This window comes from Tenrec ecaudatus, chromosome 15 (assembly GCF_050624435.1).
Source record: "Tenrec ecaudatus isolate mTenEca1 chromosome 15, mTenEca1.hap1, whole genome shotgun sequence".
NCBI classification, from domain to species: Eukaryota; Metazoa; Chordata; class Mammalia; order Afrosoricida; family Tenrecidae; genus Tenrec; species Tenrec ecaudatus.
In genome coordinates, this window is record NC_134544.1 from 69,450,102 (window position 1) to 69,462,629 (window position 12,528).

At 42.8% G+C, this 12,528-nt stretch overlaps 1 protein-coding gene across 1 annotated transcript; it reads left to right on the forward strand.

The window, feature by feature from the left end:
* Nucleotides 1–10,193: 10,193 nt before the first annotated feature.
* On the forward strand, nt 10,194–11,966 carry LOC142427496 (lysine-specific demethylase 4D-like). The gene has a single exon (XM_075532739.1). The coding sequence runs from the start codon at nt 10,194–10,196 to the stop codon at nt 11,964–11,966; it is 1,773 nt and encodes a 590-aa protein (XP_075388854.1).
* The last annotated feature ends 562 nt before the right edge of the window (nt 11,967–12,528 follow it).

Genomic DNA, 12,528 nt, shown 5'->3' on the forward strand with positions numbered 1-12,528 from the left:
CCTAAGCGAATACAAGGTATTGATTGGACCAGGTAGCAGACACCAAGGAACAAAAACAATCATTGTGTGATCATCTTCCTCACATAAACACTGAATACGAAGATGTGCATAAGTAAGTGTGGTGAAGAAGGCTGATGGTGCCCGGCTACTGAGAGATATAGCGTCTGGGGACTTACAGGCTTGAAAGCAAACAAGCGGCTATCTAGCCCAGAAGCAACAAAGCCCACATGGAAGCAGCACACCAACATGGGTGATCGTGAAGGGCAGAAGAGACCAGGTCTCAAACAACAAAGGCGGGGGATGGGGGAATCACGTCACCGTGAATGAGGGGGAGTGCATGATGGGGACCCAATGCCCATCTGATGACAGCTGAACATCCCTTGCAGATGGGTAGTAGGGAGGAGATTAGTTACTCAGGGTTCAGTGTAGCAACAATGAAACTCAAAACCTTCCTCTAGTTCTTAAATGCTTCCTCCCCTCCCAATTACCATGACCCCAATTCTACCTTGCAGACCTAGTTATACCAGATGATGTACAGCGGTGCAGTAGAGATCTGGAAATAGAGGGAATCTAGGACGGATGAACCCCTCAACACCAGCGGTGGTAGTGGCAACACTGGGAGGGAAGCGGTTGTACAAAGGGAGAACCGATCTTGGAGATCTATGTGTAACTTCCCTCTCTGGGACATGGGCAATGGGAAGGTGGGTGAGGGGAGATGCCGGGCAGTGTAAGATAAGATAAAATAATTATTTATAAAATATAAAGGGAGCTGGGGGAAGGGGGGAGCGGGGAGGGAGAGGGAGAAGGAGAGAGAGGGGGAAAAAAAGGAAACGGAGCTGATTCCAGGAACCCAAGTGGAAGGCGAATTTTGAGAATGACGAGGGCAATGAATGTATAAGGGTGCTTTGCTCAATTGATGTATGTATGGATTGTGATAAGAGTTATATGAGCCCCAATAAAAAGATTTATTAATTTAAAAAAAACTAAACTTGATTATAACATCCTAGTTACAATAATAAAACAAACTACACCATTCAGATTATAACATCCAAGGGAACAATATTGAATTAGAGCTAAGGATATAATGAAGATTAATCAAAACTAATTGATTTGTCCAGAACCTGGGAACATGGGAGTGCATTCTAAAGTGAACCACCAGCAGACACTTTCCCATAAAGAGAGGGAAAATGGGTGGGTCAACTCGGTCAATTTTCTGAGAAGGGAGGGAGGAACAGGCAAATTTCTTAGCAGCTTACAAAAATGGAGTTTCTTTTGCTAGTCTGCCTCACAAGCCTCAGCAGAAGGTAAATGTTTAGAAAATAATGGTGCAACATATGTACAAATATTCTTGCTAAAATTGATGTATGGATTGTTATAAGGAATTTAAGAGCCCCCAATAACATTTTTAATAAAAAAATATTGTTGAGGGCAAAAAACCCCATCTAGCTTCTCTGATTATTTTTTCAGAATATAGATAAATAACTATAGGGAGAGGTCACATAACATTCCTGATTTTAAAACATGCAGTATTCCCTTGTTCTGTTTCCAAAAGAGCTTCTTCATATATGTACAGGGTCTACAGAAGCACCATGAAGTGTTCTGGAATTCCCATTCTTCTCAAGGCTACCCAAAGTAAATTAAAATCAACACAGTCAAATGTCTTTACAGTCTGGGTCCTCTGCTTTCAGCCAAGATCCATCTCACCTCAGTAGTGGTGAGCCCTTGTTCTACATCCTCTTCTAAATGCAGCATAAAGCTCCAGCAGCTCTCTGTCAATGTCCTGCTGCATTCATTGCATGATTTACAGCAAAATTTTACTTCAATGTGACATCAATGTTATCGTTTTACAAGGTGAGCATTCTGTCTGGCCACGTTTCTTTGGAGCGGGTACAAGAATGGATCTCTTCCAGTCAGTTGGCCAGTGAACTGTCCTGCACATTTCCTGGCATAGACGAGTGAGTGTTCCATGTTGGAGCCACTGTGTCAATATCTCATGTCAAGGGCCTTGCTCTTTCCAGGGTCCTTCTCCAAGGACAGGACTTTTCTTAAAATAGATTGAAAGTATGTAAGAGGACGTGTCACCATCCACACTTTTAAGAAGAACGATGGTCACACTCCTTTCAAAACGGATATCTTTGTCCTTTTGGCACACATTTCTTGATTTAAAACCATGCAATATTGAGTTGTTCTGTTCCCACAACTGCTTCTTAATCCATGTAAAGGTTGTAGATAAGCACAATGTAGTGTTCTGGAATGCCCATTCTTCTCAAGGATACCCACAGTTTGTAGTGATGCACACAATTCCTGCGTTGTAGGAAGCTGGAATTTATTGTGCTGTGACTTCCCATTGATGTGGATATCCTCAAAATGGTGCAGCCAGATTATATCCAAAAATAGGTGGTGGATTACAGCTGGAATCTCCTCAATCTGGACTGCTTTGCTCCCTATTTGGGTCAGATGGTTCATCTGAGAAGTCTCAGACTCTCTGCAAACACCCTGGACTTGACACATTCCTAGGGACCAGGAGGTGGAATGCCAGGACCCTAAATCTTAATAGAGACAAGGACCTTGCCTCAGGGTCAACTGTAGTTAAAGCCATCCCTTATAACCAGTCACCTACATTTATCTTTCTATCGACACAAACTGGGAGAGAATAAATTTCTGTTTGTGAAAGCCTTACATAAGTTGAATTACTTTCTTATGCAATGAGCTTATGTAACATATTCTGGTGTCTTTGGGGGGGAGAATTGAGTGTATTCTATTGGATTCTGAAATATATGTGTTTACTTGCTCTACTTAGTATAAGCAGAGCAAACAGATTTGCGTGTACTCTTCACTCTCTCTTTCACACCTCATTATCTGTTCAGGGCCTTCAGGACATGTCTTAATATTTTCGTTGTGTGCAGTGGTTTATTGCCTGTATTGACTTGACTTCTTGGGATCATAATTCTCAGTAGTGTGGCAGTTATTTAGTAGTGTCAGCTTTGGATCTCTGGTCAAGTAGTAGGCGGTCTTGGTCTATTAATCAAGAGTTGGAGGCTTCATATGCACCAGGTCTCCAATTGAGAAAGATGAGAATTCTGCTCCCATAAAGACTTTTTACGTGTTTACCAAAGTACCTGATACTGCTCCTTGAGGGAAATGGAATGGTTCTGTGGTAGAAAGCAGATAACTGTACTTTATTCTATGGGAGAAAGATGTGGCTTTCTACTCCTATAGCTACAGTCTGAGGAACCACAGGGTAAATTCTGCCCTTTACTACATAGTCGCTATTAATCTGCTCATACTCAATGGAAGTGAGAGTTATTTTCATTTTATTCTGAATTATGTGCTATAATACAAACGTTTTCAATTGGCAGCTAGGTGGTGGGTGATTTTCTTTTTACCTGAGAAGAGGGTATGCAATTGGACCAATTATTTTGGGAGCCTGTGATTGGTAGCATTTGGAAACTAGGGAGCAGTTCTAATTTGTCCATAGGTCGGCTATGAGGGGCAATGGACACAATGGCACTGGATTTGGTTTATTTGGTTTTTATGATAAAATGTGGCACTGCAGAATGGATCACGTATAATGGAATCATGTAAGAAAGCATTCCATGGTACAAGGATTCAGAGTGTGGCAGTAAATCCTTTATTTCTTCATAATCTTTCTGAGATAAAGAAAGGTAAGGGGATTTTCCTGAGGCGTGACTCCACAACCTTTCCTCTCTGAAAGCATTATAGAGAATTGAGAAGGCAGGACATGACTACAGCAAGAAAGGAGAGCTGTATCAGAGTTCTTCTGTGCACCAGAAGACCCTACCCAGTGAACCTCTTAAACCCAAAGTAACGCTGAAGCCAACATACAGATTGCCGTCTAAGGCAGGTCAGGCCCACAGATGTTGTCAGCAGACAAGGACCTTGCCTCAGAGTTAACGGAGATGACGGCTTTATCCTATGGCTGATGCCCTTAATTTGAATTCTATGCACCTAATCTGTAAAAAAATGAGTGTTGGATGGAAAAACCCACAATTAAGGATGCTTCCTTAAACACATTTAAGAATTACAAAAAGGTGCTGGACTTTTCTCTAGATGGCAATCCTCGAAACACATTCAGTGGGACGAATGACTGTTCCTGTACTATAGAGAAATGAAGCTCTGGAAACATAGTTGATTAGGTCTTGACTACTAACCATAAGATCAGTGGTTTGAATTTACCAACCCATCACTGGGGAGAGATACGAGGCCATCTATTCCTGAAATGAGTTACAGTATCATAAACCCAATGTTATCTCAGGTGGTGTAGTGGTTAAGAGTTGGCCTGTGATCCCCAAGGTCTGCACTTTCAAACAGCCAATTGTTCCGGGGGCAAAAGACAGGGCTTTCTACACTTGCAAAAATTACAGACTCAGAAATGGACAGGGCCGTTTTACTCTCTCCTGTAGGGCTGTTTTACTCTCTCCTGGATGGCAGTGAGTCTCAGTGTTTGCGAAACCGAAAGGGACTAGCTAAGAAGCAACAAAGCCCACATGGAAGAAGCATGCCAGCCTGTGCGATCATGAGGTGTCGAAGGGATCAGGTATATGGCATCAGAAGAAGAAAGAAAATCTTACCATTGTGAATGAAGGGGGAAGTACAGAGTAGAGACCCAAATCCCATTTGTCGGCCACTGGATATGCCCTTGCAGAGGGGTCTAGGGGAGGAGATGAGTCAGTCAGGGTGCCATGTAGCACTGATGAAGAATACAGCATTCCTCCAGTTCCTGAATGCTTCCTTCCCCCCTCAACTATCATGATCCGAACCCTGCCTTGCAAGACTGGATAGAGCAGAGGATGTACACAAGTGTAGATAGGACCTGGAGGCACAGGGAATGCAGGGAGGATGATCCCTTCAGGACCAGGGGTGTGAAGGGCGATACTGGGAGGGTAGAGGGTGAGTGGTTTGGAAAGAGGGAACCGATTACCAGGATCTACGTGTGGCCTCCTCCCTGGGGGACGGACAACAGAAAAGGGGGTGAAGGGAGATGCCGGACAGGGCAAGATATGACAAAATAATAATTTATAAATTATCCAGGGCTCATGAAGGAGGGAGGAGTGGGGAGGGAGGGGGAAAAAAGAAGATCTGATATAAAAAGGCTTAAGTGGAGAGCAGATGCTTTGAAGATGATGAGGGCAAAGAATGTGCAGATGCGCTTTGCACAATTGATGTATGTGTGGATTGTGATAAGTGTTGTATGAGTCCCTCCTAAAATGTTAAAAAGAAAGAAAGAAACCCAAAGGGGAACTTCTCCTAATTTCTAGAAAGCGGCTCTGAGTAGCACTCGACATAATGACAGTGAATTGGAACTAAGTGCAGGAGCCAGCTTGATAAATGGTCAAAATGTCAAAGCCATAGGGTGTACATGAGATTCAGTTTCATAAAGCTATTTCTGGAAGGGTATTGCTCCTCCCTCCTTCCCTTTCACAGTTTTTATGTTATTGAAATCACTTGGGTTAAAGGCACAGTGGGTCATGTGTAAGGACTGAGTTTCTGTGTCGACTTGGCTCGGCCATGATGTCAGCCTACATAACAATGTTTGACATAATGCCATCACTTCCATGAAGAGATTTTCTGTCAGCAGTCAGGAGTGGGAGGTAGTATCCTGGTGGGTGTGGTTCCCCCAGTATAAATATAAGTGGATTCTCTCTGAAAGCTGTGCAGCTTTTGGCCAGGTCCAGAAACTCACCAGATGTGGATCTCCAGACGTGAGACAGCATCTTGCCATATTTCCTACATAGCTTGGATTCATTGTTTGCACTGCCTGTGAGGAATCAGCCTACCATCTAACCTGCCCATCTGGGATTCATCAGGCCCTCAACCTACTTGAATCAAGAGAAGGCTCCAGAGTGATATCTGAGACTTGCCAGCCTCTACCACTCTGCACTGAAAAGGTAAGTAGTGTGACTAGAACTTTTTCTTAACTATTTCTGACAGGTTGGAGGGGTGGGAGAAAAACTTGGCTTTATACTCTGGTAAAAGGTACAGACTCAGAAACTCACAAGAGAAGTTCTACCCTGTCCTATAGGGTCTCTATGAGTCAGCATTGACTCAATGTCTTTCAGTGACTAAGGGTGCTGGAGCCTAGATTGCAGAGGGCTGGGCTCACCCACTTGGCTCTCCCTGAGGTCTGAGCAGATGCAGTTTAACCTTCACAGGTCAGGATTCCTTTAGGAGCAGATTGGTCAGAATGAGCACAGGGACCCACTCAGCATCTTGGAGCTTGCCATCCAGAGTTATGTTGCAACATTTCACTCATTCCCTCTCTGGAGTGGCTGTCCATAGAATTTTCCCACCCTTGTTCACAGCAGCTGTTGTCTGGAGAGAGGGAGACAGTGAAAGTCATGGTGGCGGGCTGGTCCTTCATCTCACTGCCCCTGGTTGTTCCAGTGACAATTTCAGAAGACATCTTTTAAAGCTTGTGATAGTTGTCTTCATATTCCCAGTGTCAAGAGTTTTTAGATAATTTGATATCCGGTTGTTTTTAACTTACGGTGTCACATGTTTGTCAAAGGAGAACCGTGCCTCATAGTGTGTTCAAAGATTTTTGTTTGTTTTTGTTTTTTTTTTCAAAATATGTCACCAGGCCTCTCTGAAAGTACTTTTGAGGAGAAACCAAACCAAATCATCTTCTAAGTTAGCTTCTAAACATTCTAACTATTTGCATTATTAGGGGTTTCAAATTTAAAGAAGTGAACTATGACATTTATTCACATTTATTCAACAAAAAATGACATACGTATTTTGGAGAGTTTAAAGAATTTTTTTCTAATAAAATTCTTCCTTTTAAGATTTTTGGGTTTGCAATTAAATCTGTTTTGTTCCATTTTCTAGTGAAATTCTCTAAGGCTTTAGGAAAAAGACATTGCATTTAGTTTGTTTTTGCTGATGTTTCTCAGATGATTACTAGGTGTGGCATAAGAGTGGATCAATGACAAGGTGGGTGGAGATAACACAGGCCTAATAAAAGACTGATAGGATTTTCACATTGAAATCTGGGTGGGTCTATTCCAATGAAAATTGTCCTGGGAGATTTTCATTCCTGTGGTGAGAATATTTCTTTTAGATGCATAATTCATAAATTACATTTTATTTATGGATCCTAAAATACATGTCTTTGACTGGATGTTTTAGGCTGTTATTGGTGTTCTGGGCTATGGAATTGTTCCTGATTCATACTTACCCTCAAGTCTTACTCATAGTTAGCCTATGTCAAGATGGAATCAATTCTGCCCAAAAGATGGCCATCCTTACAATTGTTATGCTGGAGCTGATTGCTGCAGTTACCATGTCATTTCATCTCAACGAACATCTTCCTATATTTTCTCTGAACCTTTTATTCAACAAGCCTGCAATTTTCCAAGGACTGAAATGTTAATCTAGTAGAGGTCAATGCCAGTTCCTTGATATTTTTTCCTTCAAATCATAAAATATTGAAACAATATAAATTCGTATCAGAATTCAGATTTTTTGTTTGTTTTCTTTAAGAAAAGCTTTCTGTTTGAGTTCCATGAAATACACTTTGTCTCTGATTGCGAGTCATAATTTGATTTTAATTTGACTCTCTCTAATGTTCACCTACTGAGGATAAATGCATCTAATGATGCAGATTATTTGTGACATAGACATGTTTGGTTTTCTGTTTCAATTTGATGCTTCTCATGCACATGGAATCAGGAGAGGCAATGATTTTAAGCTCATAGATGCAAAATACTAGTCATTGGTTCAAGCTCATCAACTGTTTCTTGGAGAAACAGGAGAAAAGGGTGCCTATTTGAAAATGATTAGGGCAAAGAATGTACAGATGTGCTCTTTATACAATTGATGTATGTATATGTATGGATTGTGATAAGAGTTGTATGAGCCCCTAATAAAATGTTTTTTTTTTAAAAAAAGAGAGAAAGAAAGGGATGCCTAGAGAGAAATGGCACAGTCAGACTCCATAAAGGTTACAGCCTTAAAGCTAATGCTCTGGTGCAGTGCTACTATATTCTACAGGGTGTTTATTCTGTGATAGGGTTACCTTGCTTGTCTTAGTAAAATGAGGTGGGTGTATTTTTCAATGATCTGACGTAAGTTGAGTTTGAACTGCCAGGCTCTGTGTTAGAGACAAAGCTGTGGATCATTGACCTCCATCTCACTCAGGGCTCCTTAAGCTATGCTTTCACTTTTTTAAAGATAATTGTATATCTAGTTTTAATCCTAAAATGTCTCTAAAGATAATATAACTTAGGAATTAGACTAAAATTATTATATAACACATATTTAACAACTTCTAAATTGCTTTGTTTTGCCCAATTTTTTTTGTTACTTTTGAGTGTATAGCCAGGGCATGGGTGGGGTGGTGGGGGCGGGAGTAGGATGAGAAAGCCAGAACTAGATTGGACTGCCCATTATGGTCAATACTGAGTTTCAAATTTGCTGGTCATTATTTCTAAATACTATGTACTTAAGAGGCAATCATCCCAATGGTAACACAATATTTGAGAACTTTCACTACATTCAGGTTTCTGTATAACACATAGGGTTACACAAATATCTTTCATAGCTAAAGTTTTCTGTACCTCTACTTGTTTTTCCAAGGTTCACTTTTAGTGTTAATCAGGATAGCTATTGCATGTTTCTCTGAAAGTGCTTGATGAATTATATTTCTGTTGCTTAATTTTTAAAGATAATTCATCCAGTTTTAAGATGACTGTTGAAGTCATTTTACATAAATTTTATTTTTCCTATGAAGTTCACTGAAATGTTCACTTTTTCTGCCCTGTATTGGAGCCCTCTTGGAGCCCCATTGGGCTGCCAACCCAGCAGTTCCAAGGAACAGTCGCTCCATGGAGAAAGACAAGGCTTTTAACGCTTGTCAAGAGTTACAGCCTGAGGAAAACACAAGCACATCTCCTCCATGTGTTACAGGGTGAAACTGATGTCAGTGAGTTTGCTTGGTTAGTTGTCTTGGTTCATATTTTACATGAAGTGTGATTTTTGATATTAGCATCTTCAGGCTATATTTATTCACCTGATTTTTTACTAGCACTTCTCATAACATTCACTTATGTCAGGGGTGTCAAACTGGTGGCCTTCCGGCTGCCTGCGACTGCTCAGGTAATTTTTTGTGGCCCCAAATTCTCTGAAATAAAATGAAAATAGAAAAAAATTGTTATAAAGAAAATAGCCCTTAGGGGAGATGGAGGCAATACTGTACACACAATTCCCTCTTTAACCCTTTAACTACAGAAGACCACTATACAGGTGGCCCAAAGTCTTTTCTGGAGGCCTGTGGACGTTTCTAGACACGATCATTTCCGGTAACGTTTTAAAGCGATGTCTGCCACTCTCATTGCATAATAAAAACAGATCCTAACAGTAAAAAGGTTAAAAACAGGACTCTAGGATATGCTGTTATGAGTCATACCTAGCAGCAATGCTAGTTAACATTTTTAGAGGGAAGCCATTACGATTGTGCATCACATTTGTCAGCTGTCCAACATTTTGTGTTTTTTATTACTTTGTTATATTTTCCGGTCACACCATAAGAGGCAAGGGAAAGCACTGGCAAATTTCCGGTTAAAAGCATAATTATAGTTTTATAAATAAAACCAATGTTTAAATAAAAACAATTATATAGGGTTTTAATTATCCTATCCATATTTCTGAATCCTCACTTCAAAATAAAAATTCAACAAAATTTGTAAATGTGATGTGGCCCACTTTAATCTTGCCTGTTGCACCACATGGCAAGCATTTTAATTGAGTTTGACACCCCTGACTTCTGTTGAATGTTACTGAATTACTGTCTTTAGATTTACTTTTTAAAAATCCCTTGAGACACTCCTTGTTAGTGGAATTAGAAATTTCCCAGGATTGCAACAGAAGCTAAGTATCAACAGATAGAGACACCCTTCCAACTGAATAAACTTCCAAAGCAGCATAATGAGCCAGGAGCAATCTGGGAAAACCCACTCCGTGTGCACAAATCCTGTCTCATTGGGGGAAACAATAGTTGTCCATCATAGTAGAATTCCCTTGGTCAATCAGCATGCCTGGGGAGAGTGCATTTGCTCTCACAGAGCCATCAATACACTGCAAGAGATTTTCAGACAGAAAAAGAAACAAAAGCACAGCATCCAAATACACAGAACATCCATAAGAACCGGGTTTTCTGACTTTATTTTGCAGCCATGAATTCCCAGGACTATCGAAGCCAGAACTCAAGCCTTAAAATCATGACTTTCCGGCCTACCATGGAAGAATTTAAGGATTTCAACAAATACATTGCTTACATGGAATCCCAAGGTGCCCACCGTGCAGGCCTGGCTAAGATAATCCCACCCAAACAGTGGACAGCCAGAGAGAACTATGACGATGTGGATGACATCCTCATAGCCAGTCCTGTGCAGCAGGTAACTACTGGGCAAACAGGTGTCTTTTTGCAATACCATAAAAAGAAGAAATCCATGACCGTGGAGGAGTATCGCCACTTGGCCAACACTGACAGATACCGCACTCCCACACACCGGGATGTTGACGATTTGGAGCGGACCTATTGGAAGAGCCGCATGTACAATTCTCCCATTTATGGGGCTGGAGTATGTGGCTCCTTATTTGGTGAAAACACTGAGCATTGGAACCTCAGACACCTGGGGACGATCCAGGATCTGCTGGAGCAGGAGTGTGGAGTTGTCATCAAAGGCGTCAACACCCCCTACCTGTACTTTGGCCTGTGGCAGACCACCTTCACTTGGCACACGGAGGACATGGACCTGTACAGCATCAACTACCTGCACTTCGGGGAGCCCAAAACGTGGTATGCGGTGCCCCCTGAGCATGGAGCCCGGCTGGAGAGACTGGCCAGGGAGCTTTTCCCTGGCAGTTCCAGTGGCTGCGCGAACTTCCTGCGGCACAAGGTGGCCCTCATCTCACCCAGAGTCCTCAGGGAGAACGGCATTCCTGTTGGTCGGATCACCCAGGGAGCAGGCGAGTTCATGGTCACATTCCCCTATGGATACCACGCTGGCTTCAATCACGGTTTCAACTGTGCGGAATCCATCAACTTTGCCACCCTGCGCTGGGTTAATTACGGTAAAGCTGCTTCTCAGTGCAGCTGTGGGGAAGCCAGGGTCACATTTCCCATGGACGCCTTCGTGCGCATTCTGCAACCCGAGCACTATGAGCTGTGGAAACACGGCAGGGACCGCACCTCCTTGGACCACGTGGAACCCACAGCACTGACCAGCCCGGAGTGGACGGCCTGGAAGGGAGCCAGGACTCGTGCGATGGTCAAGGGGCGTCTGCGGTCCTTTAAGCCACGCAGGGCCAGGCGTCGCTCTCTGACTCTGGCAGCAGACAGTGGGCTTGGGGGCTGTGCACTGGTATGTCCTCGTCCCACAACCCACTCCTGGGCAGACAGCTCTACTGTACAGCCTGAGGACCCTACCTGCATGGGTTGCAGTCCTACAGGATCCAGTGTCTCCCTACTTCCCACCTCAGTTCCATCTGCCCAGTATCTCCAGGCTTCACCAAAGGGTACTCGCACTAGGCGTCCTCGGGACTCCGATGCCCACCAGCAGTCTGTGAAGTCCAGGGCCAAGAGCCACACAGCAAGCACATTTGTACACCTGCCCACACAGGCATTGCATGAGAATCAACAATCAACAGATGACTCTGGCCCTCGGAGATTTGAGATCCAGCATGCTGTTAAAGCTTCTGGGTGCTGCTGTGACCCCGATCTTCAGCCCTTGGGACCCCCACTGAATCCTAATTCTCTGATGCACCCTGACCCCTGCCTGAAGTCACTGGACAACATCTCAGTGAATCTCCCGGACATGCTTGTGCTGAGTCCTCCTAATGAGTCTTTGACTTCTAAAACATTCTCCAGCTATGCCTCTGTGCACAGTATGGCACCTCTGGACCTCCTCGGTGCTATTGCTATGGAGCCCCTTAAACTTCTATAATCCTGCCCTCAGATGAGGTTCTGCAAATCTACTTACATAGATCCTTGGAGACAGACTCGATGGAACTTCACTTCCTAAATCCTGAAAGGTTGTCACCAGCAAAGATCTTCTTGTTGTGAGTTTAGCTAAACTGCAGTTTTTGTCAAATGTGATTGTCCCTTGGACTATCTCTCACCTTCAGGAAACAAAGACACACCCAGCCAATCTTCAACATGGGAATTGTAATCTGTGGTATTTAATTGTAATTGTAATTGTAATTGTAATCTGTGGTGGTCCTTGACCTCTCAGTGCCATGTTGATAGGTTGCCTAATACTTGCTCAGACTATGGACTCCACTAAAATGTGTTCTAAGGACTCACAGACCAACTGGATATATGTGTGTCCCTTGATTCTTCCTAGGCTTGGGAGTTGTCCTTGAAAAGAACTCCCTGCGCAGAAATCATTAAACCCATTGCTTTCCAGCGTGTCTCTCCACGTGGCAATCTCAGTGATCAAGACCCACTGTTTCAAAGTTGGACTTGGGGCTAATATTTAAGGAGGCCCATTGCCAAGTCTTTCTTTG